Source organism: Salvelinus alpinus, chromosome 8, assembly GCF_045679555.1.
Source record: "Salvelinus alpinus chromosome 8, SLU_Salpinus.1, whole genome shotgun sequence".
Classification (NCBI taxonomy): domain Eukaryota; kingdom Metazoa; phylum Chordata; class Actinopteri; order Salmoniformes; family Salmonidae; genus Salvelinus; species Salvelinus alpinus.
This window is the reverse complement of record NC_092093.1, coordinates 16,085,515-16,107,718: the sequence shown is the minus strand read 5'-3', so window position 1 is coordinate 16,107,718 and position 22,204 is coordinate 16,085,515. Positions and strand designations below refer to the sequence as shown.

At 44.3% G+C, this 22,204-nt stretch overlaps 1 protein-coding gene across 3 annotated transcripts in view; it reads right to left on the bottom strand.

Moving 5' to 3' along the window:
* Positions 1 to 22,204, bottom strand: part of LOC139582623 (disks large-associated protein 2-like) — a 160,056-nt gene that overhangs the window by 7,275 nt on the left and 130,577 nt on the right. For all 3 annotated transcript variants that reach the window (XM_071412766.1, XM_071412764.1, XM_071412767.1), the window contains 6 exons: positions 20,453 to 20,509; positions 9,211 to 9,584; positions 7,732 to 7,817; positions 7,020 to 7,438; positions 6,549 to 6,640; positions 15 to 179 (listed from right to left, as the gene is read on the bottom strand). In XM_071412766.1, the coding sequence (XP_071268867.1) occupies positions 15 to 179; positions 6,549 to 6,640; positions 7,020 to 7,438; positions 7,732 to 7,817; positions 9,211 to 9,584; positions 20,453 to 20,509 (1,193 nt within the window). The remainder of the gene's footprint in view (positions 1 to 14; positions 180 to 6,548; positions 6,641 to 7,019; positions 7,439 to 7,731; positions 7,818 to 9,210; positions 9,585 to 20,452; positions 20,510 to 22,204) is intronic.

Sequence of the window (22,204 nt, the reverse complement as noted above, 5' to 3'; positions counted from 1 at the left end):
TTCTGTTGATATACCTGTAAAGGCGTCTTCTTCTCTGGGCTCTCCACGAGCCTCCACTCATTGCTCTTGATCTGCTGCAGTTCATTAAATTTGGCAGTGACGTCATCGATTGAGAGCTGCAGCAAGTCCCAGAATCCGGCCAGGTCCTGAGAGGTGGGGCGGGGCATGGCGCTGGGGTCCTGGGGGGTGGGGGGTGGCGGGGAGGAGGTGAGCGGGAGGGAACACATTAGATATACAGTGAGGGAAAAAAGTATTTGATCCCCTGCTGATTTTGTACGTTTGCCCACTGACAAAGAAATGATCAGTCTATAATTTTAATGGTAGGTTTATTTGAACAGTGAGAGACAGAATAACAACAAAAAAATCCAGAAAAACGCATGTCAAAAACGTTATAAATTGATTTGCATTTTAATGAGGGAAATAAGTATTTGACCCCGTCTCAATCAGAAAGATTTCTGGCTCCCAGGTGTCTTTCATACAGGTAACGAGCTGAGATTAGGAGCACACTCTTAAAGGGAGTGCTCCTAATCTCAGTTTCTTACCTGTATAAAAGACACCTGTCCACAGAAGCAATCAATCAATCAGATTCCAAACTCTCCACCATGGCCAAGACCAAAGAGCTCTCCAAGGATGTTAGGGACAAGATTGTAGATCTACACAAGGCTGGAATGGGCTACAAGACCATTGCCAAGCAGCTTGGTGAGAAGGTGACAACAGTTGGTGCGATTATTCGCAAATGGAAGAAACACAAAAGAACTGTCAAACTCCCTTGGCCTAGGGCTCCATGCAAGATCTCACCTCGTGGAGTTGCAATGATCATGAGAATAGTGAGGAATCAGCCCAGAACTACACAGGAGGATCTTGTCAATGATCTCAAGGCAGCTGGGACCATAGTCACCAAGAAAACAATTGGTAACACACTACGCCGTGAAGGACTGAAATCCTGCAGCGCCCGCAAGGTCCCCCTGCTCAAGAAAGCACATATACATGCCCGTCTGAAGTTTGCCAATGAACATCTGAATGATTCAGAGGACAACTGGGTGAACGTGTTGTGGTCAGATGAGACCAAAATGGAGTTCTTTGGCATCAACTCAACTTGCCGTGTTTGGAGGAGGAGGAATGCTGCCTATGACCCCAAGAAACCATCCCCACCGTCAAACATGGCGGTGGAAACATTATGCTTTGGGGGTGTTTTTCTGCTAAGGGGACAGGACAACTTCACCGCATCAAAGGGACGATGGACGGGGCCATGTACCGTCAAATCTTGGGTGAAAACCTCCTTCCCTCAGCCAGGGTATTGAAAATGGGTCGTGGATGGGTATTCCAGCATGACAATGACCCAAAACACACGGCCAAGGCAACAAAGGAGTGGCTCAAGAATAAGCACATTAAGGTCCTGGAGTGGCCTAGCCAGTCTCCAGACCTTAATCCCATAGAAAATCTGTGGAGGGAGCTGAAGGTTCGAGTTGCCAAACGTCAGTCTCGAAACCTTAATTACTTGAAGAAGATCTGCAAAGAGGAGTGGGACAAAATCTCTCCTGAGATGTGTGCAAACCTGGTGGCCAACTACAAGAAACATCTGACCTCTGTGATTGCCAACAAGGGTTTTGCCACCAAGTACTAAGTCATGTTTTGCAGAGGGGTCAAATACTTATTTCCCTCATTAAAATGCAAATCAATTTATAAAATTTTTGACATGCGTTTTTCTGGATTTTTTTGTTGATATTCTGTCTCTCACTGTTCAAATAAACCTACCATTAAAATTACAGACTGATCATTTCTTTGTCAGTGGGCAAACGTACAAAATCAGCAGGGGATCAAATACTTTTTTCCCTCACTGTAGTTATCAACACCTCAGTGACCATGAGAATGTGTTTGTTTGATTTCATGAAACATATACACAATATAGTTGTTATCTGGTATAGCCATAACTGTTACAGACTATAGTGCCAATTTTTAAATGCTTGTGTTACATCAACAGCTACTGTATCATCCAACACCTGCAAATCTTACTGTGCACGGTCCAACCACTAGGTGTCCCTGCAAACCTTACTTGAACATTGTTCATCCAGTAGGTGTCCTGCAAGTCATAACTTCTCAAGCCCTGTGCTGTTGGTTAGTCATCACTTCTCAAGCCCTGTGCTGTTGGTTAGTCATTACTTCTCAAGCCCTGTGCTGTTGGTAAGTCATCACTTCTCAAGCCCTGTGCTGTTGGTAAGTCATCACTTCTCAAGCCCTGTGCTGTTGGTAAGTCATCACTTCTCAAGCCCTGTACTGTTGGTAAGTCATCACTTCTCAAGCCCTGTACTGTTGGTAAGTCATCACTTCTCAAGCCCTGTACTGTTGGTTAGTCAGCACTTCTCAAGCCCTGTGCTGTTGGTAAGTCATCACTTCTCAAGCCCTGTACTGTTGGGTAGTCATCACTTCTCAAGCCCTGTACTGTTGGTAAGTCATCACTTCTCAAGCCCTGTGCTGTTGGTTAGTCATCACTTCTCAAGCCCTGTGCTGTTGGTTAGTCATCAAATCAAATCAAAATCAAATTTTATTAGTCACATACACATGGTTAGCAGATGTTAATGCGAGTGTAGCGAAATGCTTGTGCTTCTAGTTCCGACAATGCAGTAATAACAACAAGTAATCTAACCTAATAATTCCACAACTACTACCTTATACACACAAGTGTAAAGGGATAAAGAATATGTACATAAAGATATATGAATGAGTGATGGTACAGAACGGCATAGGCAAGATGCAGTAGATGGTATAGAGTACGGTATATACATATGAGATGAGTACTGTAGGGTATGTAAACATAAAGTGGCATAGTTTAAAGTGGCTAGTGGTACATGTATTACATAAAGATGGCAAGATGCAGTAGATGATATAGAGTACAGTATATACATATACATATGAGATGGGTAATGTAGGGTATGTAAACATTATATTAAGTGGCATTGTTTAAAGTGGCTAGTGGTACATTTTTACATAATTTCCATCAATTCCCATTTTTAAAGTGGCTGGAGTTGAGTCAGTATGTTGGCAGCGGCCGCTAAATGTTAGTGGTGGCTGTTTAACAGTCTGTTGGCCTTGAGATAGAAGCTGTTTTTCAGTCTCTCGGTCCCTGCTTTGATGCACCTGTACTGACCTCGCCTTCTGGATGATAGCGGGGTGAACAGGCAGTGGCTTGGGTGGTTGTTGTCCTTGATGATCTTTATGGCCTTCCTGTGACATCGGGTGGTGTAGGTGTCCTGGAGGGCAGGTAGTTTGCCCCCGGTGATGCGTTCTGCAGACCTCACTACCCTCTGGAGAGCCTTACGGTTGTGGGCGGAGCAGTTGCCGTACCAGGCGGTGATACAGCCCGACAGGATGCTCTCGATTGTGCATCTGTAGAAGTTTGTGAGTGCTTTTGGTGACAAGCCGAATTTCTTCAGCCTCCTGAGGTTGAAGAGGCGCTGCTGCGCCTTCTTCACAACGCTGTCTGTGTGGGTGGACCAATTCAGTTTGTCCGTGATGTGTACACCGAGGAACTTAAAACTTTCCACCTTCTCCACTACTGACCCGTCGATGTGGATAGGGGGGTGCTCCCTCTGCTGTTTCCTGAAGTCCACAATCATCTCCTTTGTTTTGTTGACGTTGAGTGTGAGGTTATTTTCCTGACACCACACTCCGAGGGCCCTCACCTCCTCCCTGTAGGCCGTCTCGTCGTTGTTGGTAATCAAGCCTACCACTGTAGTGTCATCCGCAAACTTGATGATTGAGTTGGAGGCGTGCATGGCCACGCAGTCGTGGGTGAACAGGGAGTACAGGAGAGGGCTCAGAACGCACCCTTGTGGGGCCCCAGTGTTGAGGATCAGCGGGGTGGAGATGTTGTTACCTACCCTCACCACCTGGGGGCGGCCCGTCAGGAAGTCCAGGACCCAGTTGCACAGGGCGGGGTCGAGACCCAGGGTCTCGAGCTTGATGACGAGTTTGGAGGGTACTATGGTGTTAAATGCTGAGCTGTAATCGATGAACAGCATTCTCACATAGGTATTCCTCTTGTCCAGATGGGTTAGGGCAGTGTGCAGTGTGGTTGCGATTGCGTCGTCTGTGGACCTATTGGGTCGGTAAGCAAATTGGAGTGGGTCTAGGGTGTCCGGTAGGGTGGAGGTGATATGGTCCTTGACTAGTCTCTCAAAGCACTTCATGATGACGGAAGTGAGTGCTACGGGGCGGTAGTCGTTTAGCTCAGTTACCTTAGCTTTCTTGGGAACAGGAACAATGGTGGCCCTCTTGAAGCATGTGGGAACAGCAGACTGGGATAAGGATTGATTGAATATGTCCGTAAACACACCAGCCAGCTGGTCTGCGCATGCTCTGAGGACGCGGCTGGGAATGCCGTCTGGGCCTGCAGCCTTGCGAGGGTTAACACGTTTAAATGTTTTACTCACCTCGGCTGCAGTGAAGGAGAGCCCGCAGGTTTTGGTAGCGGGCCGTGTCAGTGGCACTGTATTGTCCTCAAAGCGGGCAAAAAAGTTATTTAGCCTGTCTGGGAGCAAGACATCCTGGTCCGCGACGGGGCTGGTTTTCTTTTTGTAATCCGTGATAGACTGTAGACCCTGCCACATACCTCTTGTGTCTGAGCTGTTGAATTGCGACTCTATTTTGTCTCTGTACTGGGACTTAGCCTGTTTGATTGCCTTGCGGAGAGAATAGCTACACTGTTTGTATTCGGTCATGTTTCCGGTCACCTTGCCCTGGTTAAAAGCAGTGGTTCGCGCTTTCAGTTTCACGCGAATGCTGCCGTCAATCCACGGTTTCTGGTTTGGGAATGTTTTAATCGTTGCTGTGGGTACGACATCGTCAATGCACTTCCTAATGAACTCGCTCACCGAATCAGCATATTCGTCCATGTTGTTGTTGGACGCAATGCGGAACATATTCCAATCCGCGTGATCGAAGCAGTCTTGAAGCGTGGAATCAGATTGGTCGGACCAGCGTTGAACAGACCTGAGCGCGGGAGCTTGTTGTTTTAGTTTCTGTTTGTAGGCTGGAATCAACAAAATGGAGTCGTGGTCAGCTTTTCCGAAAGGAGGGCGGGGGAGGGCCTTATATGCGTCGCGGAAGTTAGTATAACAATGATCCAGGGTTTTACCAGCCCTGGTAGCACAATCGATATGCTGATAGAATTTAGGGAGTTTTGTTTTTAGATTAGCCTTGTTAAAATCCCCAGCTACGATGAATGCAGCCTCAGGGTGTGTGGTTTCCAGTTTACAAAGAGTCAGATAAAGTTCGTTCAGGGCCATCGATGTGTCTGCTTGGGGGGGAATATATACGGCTGTGATTATGATTGAAGAGAATTCCCTTGGTAGATAATGCGGTCGACATTTTATTGTGAGGAGTTCTAGATCAGGTGAACAGAATGACTTGAGTTCCTGTGTGTTGTTATGATGATCACACCACGTCTCGTTAATCATAAGGCATACCCCCCCGCCCCTCTTCTTACCAGAAAGATGTATGTTTCTGTCGGCGCGATGCGTGAAGAAACCAGCTGGCTGCACCGACTCCGTTAGCGTCTCTTGAGTTAGCCATGTTTCCGTGAAGCAGAGCACGTTGCAATCCCTGATGTCTCTCTGGAATGCTACCCGTGCTCGGATTTCATCAACCTTATTGTCAAGAGACTGGACATTGGCGAGTAGTATGCTAGGGAGTGGAGCGCGATGTGCCCGTCTCCGAAGCCTGACCAGGAGACCGCTACGTTTGCCCCTTTTACGGCGTCGTATAGGGTCCCCGGCTGAGATCAGATCCATTGTATTGGGTGGAAGGCAAAACACTGGATCCGTTTCGGGAAAGTCATATTCCTGGTTATAACGATGGTGAGTTGACGTTAATCGTATATTCAGTAGTTCCTCCCGACTGTATGTAATGAAACCTAAGATTACCTGGGGTACCGATGTAAGAAATAACACATAAAAAAACAAAATACTGCATATTTTCCAAGGAACGCGAAGCGAGGCGGCCATCTCGGTCGGCGCCGGAAGTTTCTTCTCAAGCCCTCACTTCTCAAGCCCTGTGCTGTTGGTTAGTCATCACTTCTCAAGCCCTGTGCTGTTGGTAAGTCATCACTTCTCAAGCCCTGTACTGTTGGTTAGTCATCACTTCTCAAGCCCTGTGCTGTTGGTTAGTCATCACTTCTCAAGCCCTGTGCTGTTGGTAAGTCATAACTTCTCAAGCCCTGTGCTGTTGGTAAGTCATCACTTCTCAAGCCCTGTGCTGTTGGTAAGTCATCACTTCTCAAGCCCTGTACTGTTGGTTAGTCATCACTTCTCAAGCCCTGTGCTGTTGGTTAGTCATCACTTCTCAAGCCCTGTGCTGTTGGTTAGTCATCACTTCTCAAGCCCTGTGCTGTTGGTTAGTCATCACTTCTCAAGCCCTGTGCTGTTGGTTAGTCATCACTTCTCAAGCCCTGTGCTGTTGGTTAGTCATCAACAGTGAGAATGTAAGACATAAGGTGTATTTTGAAGACACACACACTTGTCATGTTCCATTATGGTATTATAGGTACCCACCAGGTTCTGTTGACACAGCCAGTAGAACTGCTGGAATTTTTGAGACATGAGGAGTTGTGCACTGCCCACCGCACTCCGGATTTTCCCTAGGACTGGAAAAGACACACAAGCACACACACACACACCACACACAGAGGGAGAGGGAGAGGGAGAGGGAGAGGGAGAGGGAGAGGGAGAGGGAGAGGGAGAGACCACGCACAGCGTTATCCTCATTGACAGCTCACAGAGTGTTATCTCACTCAAATCTGTCCACTGCCTCAACCATCAAAAGATAAACCGGTATTCATTAGCGGTGGTAATAACAATGCTTGTCGGTTGTATATTACATTTCCATCTACAAACATGACTTTGCCCATTCCATTCAAAATGGTTATCAGTGAATGTATTTAGAATCTAATGCATTAGAATGTGAACAGTCTTAGGAGCTATAGAGCCAGTATATGCATCTAAGCTGCAGCGTCAGACACTCACTCTCCTCCAACAGGTCATGCTCCTCCGCCTCTCTCTCCATGTCTTTACACCATCCCTCCATCCTCTTAGTTTCATTATGGAGGAGCTGCATGAACCAGCTGCCATCCCTGCGGAGGGGGGACACCCGGCCCGTCTCAGGTCCCTCCAGAGAGGGCTCTGTCAGCCACGACTCGGGCTGCGGACTGGGAGGACCGCTGGAGGAACGCTGGTAGTCCTCCCGGTAGCTGAAGAGGCCCTGGGTGCGGACAGTGCGGACGGCCCCGTACTGGGTGGGTGTACTGGGCTCCGAGTGGCCCCCTCGGAAACCCAAGCCCCCTCCGAACTGCAGTCCCTTGTCCTCCATGGTGGGGAAGCCCTCTAGTTCCATGTCAGCTTGTACGGCTGTCGTCACGCTGTTGGAGCGCTTGAACCTGCCATGCCTGAGGGAGCACAGACACATGCAGACACACACACTCGTATGTATACAGACAATAATAAAGAGATTAGATGAACAATATATGGATCCAAAGAGAGAGAAAACATCAATATAACCCGTTCACAGATACAGTACGTACAAAAAAGTAGATTGCATAATAACTTTCACAAAATCAATAAATATTTAGTTAGTGCAATCAGGATCCAGAGGGAAATTCTTGACTGCTGCTGTAAAGGGTCAGAGGCCAAATTATGCAACGGTTGTATTTCCAGTTTCCACTTCCTGTGTGCCACATACCGTTTGTTATCCTCCACCTGGGTGCCAACAGAATGGTATTGAGGAAGACCTTTACCCTCCGACTCCGAGTCAGTCGCCGTCTCCACCTGGTAAACAACAACGTGAACATAAACAATAACACTGGTCACATGTCATAATGAACTTCTTGACAGTATCATGGGGGAACTATTTTACCAATGGACTTTACTAGAAAATCAATGATGCTGCTTAGTGGCATAAATCATAAAAGGGTAGTAATCTGTAGTGATATATACTAGAAACTGTATACAGGGAGAGGGATAAAGACAGAGGAGGGGTAGAGAGAGAAGGAGATGGGGGTATAGAGCGAGAGAGAGAGAGAGAAAGGACACACAGAGAGAGCGATAGAGAGGGAGAGAAGGAGATAGGGGAGAATAAAGTGAAAAAAAGAGTCAGAGAGAGCGTGAGTCAGAGAGAGAGAGAGAGAGAGACTGAGAGAGAGAGAGAGGGAGGGAGAGAGAGAGAGAGTCAGAGAGAGAGAGTCAGAGAGAGAGTCAGAGAGAGAGAATCAAAGAGAGCATGAGTCAGAGAGAGGGAGAGGGAGAGAGAGAGTCAGAGAGAGAGAGTCAGAGAGAGAGAGTCAAAGAGAGAAGGAGAGAGAGAAAGCGAGAGAGAGCGAGCGAGAGAGGATCTGCATCAAGTGATGCCAGAGGAGTGTTTGTCCTGAGAGCTTTTGATCCTGATCAGATGACTGTGTCTCCATGAGAGGGATGGCTTTTATAGGCCTGTCCCTCTCTTTCTACGGCTCAGTTTACGAGCTCACACACTCATCTATTGTCATGTCAACAGCATAGACCCAGTACTTCAAAATAATGACATCAAAAAAGTTGTGTGGAATAAAATGTCAACGAGTACTTCAGAGTAAATAACGAATTGTACCAGATATGGTAACAGATATGATAAATATGGTGCTGGCACTGAAGGTTATGATGGGGATGTTGATGATATTGGTGATGATGATGATGGCGATGATGTATTGGCTTTTATCTATCCCTTGAGAAACTGCATTGCAAAAGAAACAGAATGTTGGCTTGAGTGCAATTAAGGGCCTAAATGGTTACATTAATGCTATATGACGTGCTTAATGAAATTTAAGAGGACCTGAAAAAGTCACAGCAGCAGGCATCCAGAAATTACATTTGTTGCCAATGTAAAACAGATAATATGATCAAATTGAATTCCACTGATAAATAGTAATCAACAACAGTTTCCTCTAATGTTATTCTACTCTATTCGTCATCACAGGTGGTTTGTGTTTGTGTGTGTGTGTGTGTGGTTGTGTGTGTGTGCATGCGTGTGCATGTGTACATCTCGGTATGTGTGTACATCTGTGTAAGTGTGTGTGTGTGTGTGTGTGTGTGTGTGTGTGTGTGTGTGTGTGTGTGTGTGTGTGTGTGTGTGTGTGTGTGTGTGTGTGTGTGTGTGTGTGTGTGTGTGTGTGTGTGTGTGAGCTGGTTTTACCTGTATCCCTATGGAGGAACGTGGCGTTTTGAGGTATTCCTCAGCCTTGGACACCAACACCGCCTTGTCACACGTCTGCACCGAGCTGTGGCTGCCCGAGGAGGCGTGCCGCTTGCTCCCTGCCGTCTCCATGGCCAGCGTCACCACGTTGGCGCTGTCCAGGCTGTCGGTGGAGTTGTAGAGGGTTCGACCCGAGCCGCCCAGACCGTCCGGCGCCCACAGTACACTCCCCCGCGGGTCCCTCCCCTCGTGGTAGGCGTCCTGAGTGGAGTCTGTGCTGCTCTGGGCCGTCACCGAGATGAGGGGCTTGGAGGTGGCGCGAGGAGGTGCCGGCGGGGGCGTCTTCGACATATAGCTAGGCATGTGCGTTACCACTGGAGAGCAAGCAGGGAGAGAGATCGATGAAGATGAGTTACTCTAAAACAGAGGTTCTGAAAGGGAGAGAATGGAGGATGATCATTTAATAAAGAAAGATGGGGTGAGAGTGAGTGATGAAACTGAAGGGCGGAGTGATGAGGGGACAGTGGTGGAAAAAGTAGTAAAAAGTCAAAGTAAAGATATTTTAATAAAAAATTACTCAAGTAAAAGTGAAAGTCACCCAGTAAAATACTACTTGAGTAAAAGTCTAAAAGTATTTGGTTTTAAATATATATAAGTATCAAAAGTAAATTAAAAAATATAAACCATTTCAAATTCCTTATATTAAGCAAACCAGAAGACACAATTTTCTTTATTTTTTTTATTGACAGATAGCCAGGGGCACACTCCAACACTCAGATATCATTACAGATAGCCAGGGGCACACTCCAACACTCAGATATCATTACAGATAGCCAGGGGCACACTCCAACACTCAGATATCATTACAGATAGCCAGGGGCACACTCCAACACTCAGATATCATTACAGATAGCCAGGGGCACACTCCAACACTCAGATATCATTACAGATAGCCAGGGGCACACTCCAACACTCAGATATCATTACAGATAGCCAGGGGCACACTCCAACACTCAGATATCATTACAGATAGCCAGGGGCACACTCCAACACTCAGATATCATTACAGATAGCCAGGGGCACACTCCAACACTCAGATATCATTACAGATAGCCAGGGGCACACTCCAACACTCAGATATCATTACAGATAGCCAGGGGCACACTCCAACACTCAGATATCATTACAGATAGCCAGGGGCACACTCCAACACTCAGATATCATTACAGATAGCCAGGGGCACACTCCAACACTCAGATATCATTACAGATAGCCAGGGGCACACTCCAACACTCAGATATCATTACAGATAGCCAGGGGCACACTCCAACACTCAGATATCATTACAGATAGCCAGGGGCACACTCCAACACTCAGATATCATTACAGATAGCCAGGGGCACACTCCAACACTCAGATATCATTACAGATAGCCAGGGGCACACTCCAACACTCAGATATCATTACAGATAGCCAGGGGCACACTCCAACACTCAGATATCATTACAGATAGCCAGGGGCACACTCAAACACTCAGATATCATTACAGATAGCCAGGGGCACACTCCAACACTCAGATATCATTACAGATAGCCAGGGGCACACTCCAACACTCAGATATCATTACAGATAGCCAGGGGCACACTCCAACACTCAGATATCATTACAGATAGCCAGGGGCACACTCCAACACTCAGATATCATTACAGATAGCCAGGGGCACACTCCAACACTCAGATATCATTACAGATAGCCAGGGGCACACTCCAACACTCAGATATCATTACAGATAGCCAGGGGCACACTCCAACACTCAGATATCATTACAGATAGCCAGGGGCACACTCCAACACTCAGATATCATTACAGATAGCCAGGGGCACACTCCAACACTCAGATATCATTACAGATAGCCAGGGGCACACTCCAACACTCAGATATCATTACAGATAGCCAGGGGCACACTCCAACACTCAGATATCATTACAGATAGCCAGGGGCACACTCCAACACTCAGATATCATTACAGATAGCCAGGGGCACACTCCAACACTCAGATATCATTACAGATAGCCAGGGGCACACTCCAACACTCAGATATCATTACAGATAGCCAGGGGCACACTCCAACACTCAGATATCATTACAGATAGCCAGGGGCACACTCCAACACTCAGATATCATTACAGATAGCCAGGGGCACACTCCAACACTCAGATATCATTACAGATAGCCAGGGGCACACTCCAACACTCAGATATCATTACAGATAGCCAGGGGCACACTCCAACACTCAGATATCATTACAGATAGCCAGGGGCACACTCCAACACTCAGATATCATTACAGATAGCCAGGGGCACACTCCAACACTCAGATATCATTACAGATAGCCAGGGGCACACTCCAACACTCAGATATCATTACAGATAGCCAGGGGCACACTCCAACACTCAGATATCATTACAGATAGCCAGGGGCACACTCCAACACTCAGATATCATTACAGATAGCCAGGGGCACACTCCAACACTCAGATATCATTACAGATAGCCAGGGGCACACTCCAACACTCAGATATCATTACAGATAGCCAGGGGCACACTCCAACACTCAGATATCATTACAGATAGCCAGGGGCACACTCCAACACTCAGATATCATTACAGATAGCCAGGGGCACACTCCAACACTCAGATATCATTACAGATAGCCAGGGGCACACTCCAACACTCAGATATCATTACAGATAGCCAGGGGCACACTCCAACACTCAGATATCATTACAGATAGCCAGGGGCACACTCCAACACTCAGATATCATTACAGATAGCCAGGGGCACACTCCAACACTCAGATATCATTACAGATAGCCAGGGGCACACTCCAACACTCAGATATCATTACAGATAGCCAGGGGCACACTCCAACACTCAGATATCATTACAGATAGCCAGGGGCACACTCCAACACTCAGATATCATTACAGATAGCCAGGGGCACACTCCAACACTCAGATATCATTACAGATAGCCAGGGGCACACTCCAACACTCAGATATCATTACAGATAGCCAGGGGCACACTCCAACACTCAGATATCATTTACAAACCAAGCATTCCTGTTTATTGAGTTCTTCAGATCAGAGGCAGTAGGGATGACCAGGGATGTTCTCTTGATAAGTGTGTGAACTGTACCATTTTCCTGTCCTGCTAAGCATTCAAAATGTAACGAGTACTTTTGGTTGTCAGGGAAAATGTATGGAGTAAAAAGTATATTATTTTCTCTAGGAATGTAGTGAAGTAAAAGTAAAAGTTGTCAAAAGTATAAATAGTAAAGTACAGATACCTCAAAAATGACTTAAGTAGTACTTTAAAGTATTTTTACTTAAGTACTTTACACAAATGTGAGGGGGTTATGTAAAATGCATCGTAGGGAGACTTGAGGACACAGGTTGGAAGAAAGGGGGAACCTTTTTTTTACTGGCACAGAGATGAACACTCAACACGGACTCTTCTTCCTGGTTAAATTAATAACCCCAGTGTTTACAGACTATACCTCTTTCTGGGCAGTGGATGATTATGGAAAGGAACCCTTCTTCCTGGTTAATAAGCCCAGTTTTAACAGGCTAAGGCTCCTTCTGGGCAGTGAAGGATAATGAGAAGGAACCCTTCTTCCTGGTTAGTAAGCCCAGTTTTAACAGGCTAAGGCTCCTTCTGGGCAGTGAAGGATAATGAGAAGGAACCCTTCTTCCTGGTTAATAAGCCCAGTTTTAACAGGCTAAGGTTCCTTCTGGGCAGTGAAGGATAATGAGAAGGAACCCTTCTTCCTGGTTAATAAGCCCAGTTTTAACAGGCTAAGGCTCCTTCTGGGCAGTGAAGGATAATGAGAAGGAACCCTTCTTCCTGGTTAATAAGCCCAGTTTTAACAGGCTAAGGCTCCTTCTGGGCAGTGAAGGATAATGAGAAGGAACCCTTCTTTCAAGTGGAAATGCAATCTGGCCCTCATACCATCATTGCCACCTGATCATCCCCAGCTTCCAATTGGCTCATTCATCCCCTGTCCTCTCCCGTGTAACTATTTCCAAGGTCATTGCTGTAAATGAGAATGTGTTCTCAGTCAACTTACCTGGTAAAATAAAGGTAAAATAAAACAATAAACAGCAGAACAGAGCTAGTAGCAAGGTGGTACAGTATGCCTGCATCACAGGCTGGGCTCAGACAGGTACCATTGCTTCAATTATATTAAATGCAGTTGCTTGATATTAACTTTTAATTCTGATAGCCTCCTGTTATTGTTTAAAATATATAGTTATATCAAACAGGCCATGTGAGACAAAGGTGAGCAGATGTTACTACCAGATTCCTTGTGAATTACCATCAGGTCAGTGTAGTCCTGCAGGCAGTGAGGACATGTATTATCATCTTACTCTGTTGACACCCTGTCACACACTCCAAGAAGAAGTGATTCATCATACATTTACTGACACTGTACATTATCTAGTATCAAAGACACCAAACACCAGTTGCTTGTTTTGTGGAATTATGCCGTCCAGAATACAGTACAATGAATTGTGCCGTCCAGAATACAGTACAATGAATTATGCCGTCCAGAATACAGTACAATGAATTATTCCGTACAGAATACAGTACAATGAATTATGCCGTCCAGAATACAGTACAATGAATTATACCGTCCAGAATACAGTACAATGAATTATGCCGTCCAGAATACAGTACAATGAATTGTGCCGTCCAGAATACAGTACAATGAATTATGCCGTCCAGAATACAGTACAATGAATTATTCCGTCCAGAATACAGTACAATGAATTGTGCCGTCCAGAATACAGTACAATGAATTATTCCGTCCAGAATACAGTACAATGAATTATGCCGTCCAGAATACAGTACAATGAATTATTCCGTCCAGAATACAGTACAATGAATTATACCGTCCAGAATACAGTACAATGAATTATGCCGTCCAGAATACAGTACAATGAATTATACCGTCCAGAATACAGTACAATGAATTATGCCGTCCAGAATACAGTACAATGAATTATGCCGTCCAGAATACAGTACAATGAATTGTGCCGTCCAGAATACAGTACAATGAATTATGCCGTCCAGAATACAGTACAATGAATTGTGCCGTCCAGAATACAGTACAATGAATTGTGCCGTCCAGAATACAGTACAATGAATTATGCCGTCCAGAATACAGTACAATGAATTATACCGTCCAGAATACAGTACAATGAATTATGCCGTCCAGAATACAGTACAATGAATGATGTCAGTTAACACTCCTTTATATGATGAAAGGAACAGCTCATGGGATTATTTGCACTGGAGTCCCAGATACGGTGTTCATTACTGAGCTCACCGTTTGCAGAGACTGCAGCATGCTGATGGCCCTGTGGATGGTGACATTGTCAAACAAAATTTCTAAACCGCTATTTTACGAAACTGTTGGATGAGTCACTGAAGGAGAAAGGCTGTGATTCATTGCAGAGACAAAAATAGACTTCATCACCAATAAGTTGTGTAACTCAGGAACTCAATAGTCCCACACATGTATTCAGGCATTCATTTATTCATGTGTTCATGCACCAACTGAACCATTCATTTATTCATGTGTTCATGCACCAACTGAACCATTCATTTATTCATGTGTTCATGCACCAACTGAACCATTCATTTATTAATGTGTTCATGCACCAACTGAACCATTCATTTATTCATGTGTTCATGCACCAACTGAACCATTCATTTATTCATGTGTTCATGCACCAACTGAACCATTCATTTATTCATGTGTTCATGCACCAACTGAACCATTCATGAATTCATTCATATTCAATTTTGCTTACTGTTGAATAATCTCCCTAATCCTTTCAAGGTCACGCACGGCTACACACATTGCCGGTGACTGGCTGACACATGTTTAACATAATTACACTACTGGTTAAAAAAATAAATAAGGCACAACATGAACTAAATCCATTCACAATGTTAACGAGCAGATTGTGTGATAGATCTAATTAGTCATTAGATGTGATAAGACTCCACATGAAACAAATAGAACTCTGCATTTACTCTCACTTTAGATGGATTCCTTCCCACTTGAAAAGGTTGTCGTTTTTCCGCAAGACTTTGTGGGTGGATAGGAAATTGAGTAGGACGGGTGACACAGTCATACAGGATTCATTTTTAAATTTCTATCCCTGAGCTTTAATGGTGTGCCGCTTCAAAGTCAGACAGGAAGTGTGAAACTCTGACATCTTAAGCAGCCTCCCATTCAAACAGAGTGGATTTGAATACTCTGTAGAAAACGACCTCTTTGAAAAAGAACAACACCTGTACCCAGCAAGAGATGCCATATTGCATCCTTGCCTCCCTACAGAAAGCAAACAGTGAGACAGACACAAACCCTGTGTGCCTGCCGACGTTGCACTGCAACTTGACAAGCAGGAGCCGTGTGAGTCTCTCTGTATTCAGGAGGTGTGTTGTAGCCAACAGCCGATGGGAAAGGCAGGAGATGTTGGGCTGTAAAACTCCCTAAAAGGAGATGACATGTCTATCTGTCGTTGGCCTCTCTTTGCACTAGGTATTTCCCGTTAAACTCCTACCTTCAGTCACCAGAGAACAATGTTTAACTCCTACCCTCCAAGTCACCAGAGAACCATCTTTGACTTCTACCCTCCAAGTCAACAGAGAACAATGTTTAATCCTACCCTGTCACCAGAGAACCATCTTTGACCCCTACCCTCCAAGTCACCAGAAAACCATGTTTAACTGCTACCCCAATCACCAGAGAACCATCTATGACTTCTACCCTAAAAGTCACCAGAGAACCATGTTTAACTCCTACCCTCAGTCACCAGAGAACCATGTTTAACTCCATCCCCTAGTCACCAGGGAACCATGATTAACTCCTACCCTCCAAGTAACCAGAACCATGTTTAACTCCTACCCTCAGTCACCAGAGAACCATGTTTAACTCCTACCCTCAGTCACCAGAGAACCATGTTTAACTCCTACCCTCAGTCACCAGAGAACCATGTTTAACTCCATCCCCTAGTCACCAGGGAACCATGATTAACTCCTACCCTCCAAGTAACCAGAACCATGTTTAACTCCTACCCTCAGTCACCAGAGAACCATGTTTAACTCCTACCCTCAATCACCAGAGAACCATGTTTAACTCCTACCCTCCAAATAACCAGAACCATGTTTAACTCCTACCCTCAGTCACCAGAGAACCATCTTTGACTGCTACCCTCAGTCACCAGAGAACCATGTTTAACTCCTACCCTCAGTCACCAGAGAACCATGTTTAACTCCTACCCCCAGTCACCAGAGAACCATGTTTAACTCCTACCCTCCAAATAACCAGAACCATGTTTAACTCCTACCCTCAGTCACCAGAGAACCATGTTTAACTCCTACCCTCAGTCACCAGAGAACCATGTTTAACTCCTACCCTCAGTCACCAGAGAACCATGTTTAACTCCTACCCTCCAAATAACCAGAACCATGTTTAACTCCTACCCCCCAAATCACCAGAGAAACATGTTTAACTCTTACCCTCCAAGTCACCAGAGAAACATGTTTAACTCCTACCCTCCAAGTCACCAGAACCATGTTTAACTCCTACCCTCCAAGTAACCAGAACCATGTTTAACTTCTACCCTCCAAGTCACCAGAGAAACATGTTTACTTCCTACCCTCCAAGTCACCAGAACCATGTTTAACTTCTACCCCCCAAGTAACCAGAACCATGTTTAACTCCTACCCTCCAAGTCACCAGAGAAACATGTTTAACTTCTACCCTCCAAGTCACCAGAGAAACATGTTTAACTCCTACCCTCGAAGTCACCAGAACCATGTTTAACTCCTACCCTCCAAGTAACCAGAACCATGTTTAACTCCTACCCTCCAAGTCACCAGAACCATGTTTAACTCCTACCCTCCAAGTCACCAGAGAAACATGTTTAACTCCTACCCTCCAAGTCACCAGAGAAACATGTTTAACTCCTACCCTCCAAGTCACCAGAACCATGTTTAACTCCTACCCTCCAAGTAACCAGAACCATGTTTAACTCCTACCCTCAGTCACCAGAGAACCATGTTTAACTCCTACCCCCAATCACCAGAGAACCGTGTTTAATTCCCACCCCCAGTCACCAGAGAACCATCTTTGACTGCTACCCTCCAAGTTACCAGAGCCATGTATAAATCCTACCCTCCAAGTCACCAGAGAACCATGTTTAACTCCTACCACCAGCTGCTTTACACAACCCACACCGAGAGCCATGATGACCTCACGCATTGGACAGATCCTCATTATCACACCACCACCACCTAACTAATGACTAGCAGGCAGCTCAGGCTTAGTACAGATCCTCAGTACCATAGAGATCCTATTAAATTACTAGAGGGGCTATGTCATAAACCCTAGACATTACACAATGGGGTCAAAATGGCAGCCATATTGATCAGGGAGAAATCTAAACCAGTCTAATTGGAATGAATGGTAGTAGAAGCATAATCCTGATTTGACATATGCAGATATTGTAGAATTGTTGTCAAATATTTATACAGATTTATACAGCAAATTGGTATAACACCTTTACAAATACAGTCTATAAAGGTTTTATACCAATTCTCTGTATAAATATATGACAGTATGTTAGGTAGACAATAATTCTACAATTTCTGATATCACATGCCTTACTTTCCAAGGATATATACATGTTGACATGTAATGTCTGTTTGCATATATTTTAGAGGCTATTTATACAGGGAATTGGTATACATACAGTTTATAAAGGTTTTATGCCAATTCCCTGTATAAATAACCTCTACAATATATGCAAACAGACATTACATGTCAACATTTACGTATCCTTGGAAACCTGTGAGTGCCATTATATGATCTCCATATGTGTACTACCGTTCTCCCCACTCTCATGCTCCGAGTGCATTCTCCGAGAACGTTCTCTTGAGTCCGTTCTTGTGAGGACGAGAGCATGGAGAACTCATAAAACATTACATTTGAGAAGCATTCACACTCCCCTACTGTATTACCTCACACATGCTACACCTCCCCATTCACCTTCTTCCAGCCAGGACAACAGGCAATAGAGACAAAACAAAATATACAGAAAGCAAACATTTCACTTCATAAATATCAGCTAGCTATATGTGAATCGCAGTAATCTAGCTAGCCAGCTACTTAAACAGACATAAATGACCTAAAACGAATGTTATACAAGGTAGATGTCAATTATTCGTGGCTAGCTAGCTAGCTAACAGCAGTTACTAGCCAGTTCGCCCTATTGACTTACTATGGGCTTGCAATCTACACATACTACAGTGGGCATTGTAGGCTTTTAAACATGCCAGAATTAACACAGAAAGTATTTAACGTTTTTAAGATAAAATATTGTAGTCAGGCAACATATGACAAGTGAATGGGCAACATTTCATTCCAAAGTCTGAGCTTATTTTATCTCGCTTCAGCTCAAATAATACCTGCCATTGATTTCAAGAAATGTTGCATTGGTTTTTATGTGGTTGCTTCATATTTCTGTCCATACTTTTCATTTAAGCTTGCATCGATGCATGCTTCGAAATGTGTACAAACGGAGTACGCAACAGAGAAGTTCCCTCCGTGCTCCGTTTTGAATTATTTGATTTGGACTGATGCTCCGACCCTCCCATGCTCCAGATTGTGTGCTCGGAGCATGATAGTATGCATATTGAGAAACACCCTAAGTCTTCTCATCAAACATACTGAACAAAAATATAAATGCAACATGCAACAATTTCAACGATTTTACTGAGTCACAGTTCAGAGGCCCACCCACTTGGAAGCCAGACCTACCCACTGGGGAGCCAGGCCCAGCCAATCAGATTGAGTATTTCCCCACAAAAGGTCTTTATTACAGACAGAAATACTCCTCAGTTTCATCAGCTGTCCGGGTGGCTGGTCTCAGACGATCTTGCAGGTGAAGAAGCCGGATGTGGAGGTCCTGGGCTGGCGTGGTTAAATGTGGTCTGTGCTTGTGAGGCCGGTTGGACCTGCTGCCAAATTCTCTAAAACGACGTTGGAGGCGGCTTATGGTAGAAAAATGTACATTCAATTTTCTGGCAACAGCTCTGGTGGACATTCCTCCAGTCAGCATGCCAAATGCACGCTCTCTCAAAACATGTGACGTCTGTGGCATTGTGTTGTGTGACAAAACTGCACATTTTAGAGTGGCATTTTATTGTCCCCAGCACAAGGTGCACCTGTGTAATGATCATGCTGTTTAATCAGCTTCTTGATATGCCACACCTGTCATGTTAATGGATTATCTTGGCAAAGGGATGTAGGGATGTAAATAAATGTGTGCACAAAATTGGAGAGACATAAGCTTTTTGTGCCTCCGGAAAATTTCTGGGGTCGTTTATTTCAGCTCATGAAACATGGCACTAACACTTCACATGTTGCGCTTATTTTTTTTTCCAGTATCATTTCAACCAGTGTATGGCTGTGGATTGACTGCATTGTTTGAATGGAATGTTGGCATATTGGTAGTTAATTTGAAAAATGCATGGAATCATCCCTCTAATACTGACTGGCTAGCTAGCAAACAAACATTATTTTACACAATATCTTATCAAAGCACTTGCAAACCATGGTTGACCAACTCCTTGACCAAAATGGCTGACCTTTATTCCGTCATAAGGTTAATTTCCATTCTAGTATTCTAATTTCTAATTCTATACTCAGTACTACACCACCACAAGCTAACTAATGACCGGCAGGCAGCTCAGGATTTCCATCATCAGTTGTGATGGATGGACAAAATGAAATGCAGCTGAGATTAGATATTGATCAGCCCACCAACTGTATTCTAGACCGTGCATCTACATCGGCATTTCTTGTTGTTTGGGGTTTAAGGCTGGATTTCTGTATAGCACTTTATGACATCGGCTGATGTTAAAAGGGCTTTATAAATACATTTGATTGATTGATATTAGAGTTGACTATTCACACTGAAAAAGTTGATTTTATAAAGCATAATTTTAAACCCTAAAGTGTTAAGAAGTGAACACATTAAAACATTTTACTCTATGTAGACTGGGACAATATAGACACTTTTTTTGGTGTTAGAGTTAACACTTCATTAACACTGGCAATTTTGCAATGTATGGATTGGTGAAGGTGATGAGGACTTTTTTACCTGGAGGTGGATCGGCTCGGTCCACACTGCAGGAAGAAGGGAGACGAAACTGGATCCCTGGAAAGAATAGGCAACACCAGTTAGTGAGGGGAAAAGAAGGGCCAGGAAAGACTCATCTACATAGTTTATCTGACTATAACAGTACCTACCATGCCTCAGGCCAACACTCGTATCAGGATCACAGTCAAGCGAGAGTCACAGACACATTTCACGTGATATACACATAAATTTCTTCTCATTGATCATGATATTTGATCAATCAATAACAAAGAAAAACGTGGACATTACAGTGCTGGGATGGTCCACAGTTTTCAACGTGTGCTGTGTTCCCATCCACAACAAGAACATTCACACAACAGTGTCATCAAGACTGTTTTCAGCTATGACTGTTGGAACCACAGATATTAGGCTGTGCTGAAAAGTATATTCTGCATGATTACACAGAGAAAAAACATGCAGAAATATCTACTAATCTCACAGAACATAGAACTGTGCCCTGATGCACACCACAGGAACAAATAGTCACACATGAGAAAGTAAACAAGAGATGAGACAGGGTCATCAACATAACCAGTTAAAGGTAAATACATGAGGAAATGTACAAATAACAAAATACATGCAGAGGTAGATTATAGGTAATGAGGCATGAACAAATAACAACGTTAATGAGCACATAAAAGATAAAAGAAGAGAGGGACTAAATGGATATAAAAAAACAACTTAGAATGAAGAGAAAAAAATGGGTTGGACTAATCAGCTGAGAAATATGTTAAAAGAGGAAGGACAAATAAAAGAGAAAGACACATCAATCAAACATTCAATTAACGAGTCTGCCAGACAAACACCACATAAACATGAGATTGAATTGGAACAAGATCTGTCAAGAAGTTGCAGTAGTGTTTAGCAGATTTGCAGAGGGCCATGAGGTTCAGACAGCAAAGTGACAGAGCAAATTAGACAAAGCGGGTCTGCTAGGACAGTACCTGTAAGTACACACAGTTGCAATCAGAGAGATTCAATTCAATCACTGTCTGCAGGCGTGTCTGTAGTAATAGTGCACCGGTGCAGAGTAAAATTACACTCTAGTAAAGAGTTCGAGACTAGCTATTTAAGGGCAACCTAATTAAAAGTATTTCTACTACAGTATCTTGTATTTGTTCTGTCTAGCATATTCTGACTGATCAGTCTGCCTTTGACTCCTTCTCTGTCCAGAGGAACTCTCAGACCTTTTCCATTGTTTCCTGGTGGTCAAAAACATCAGCCACATCGTTGAGGGCATTTTAACTGCCAGTCACTCTTCTCCATTTACCTCCATCCATCTGAGCCATTGGCGGCCGCCTGCCATAGCCTGGCAGTAAGACTGGAGGGAAGGTGATCTTTCTCAGGTCAGGATGGTACTGGTGTAATGGTGTCATGGGATGACTGACAAGCAACATGAGCATGGGGGCAGCAGATTGATCACGAGCAGTGGGGTATGGGTATTCATCATGCTGAATAACTGGGACCAATTCAGATTAGAAAAATGGTGAACAGACCTACATTTAAATACAGGTCCTTTGTTCCTAACCTTGACAAAAAAAAGCAACTAAAATGCAGGAAAGTAATGCTTTCCTCACAAAAAGTGATCAATTAATATTAGAGAAATTCAACGAACTTCCCATGGTATGTTAGACTGTATGCTAAAGGTACTGCATATGATAGGTGCTTTGCCAAAGGGAATGGAGTGGAATAATGAATGGATGGAGTGAAAGA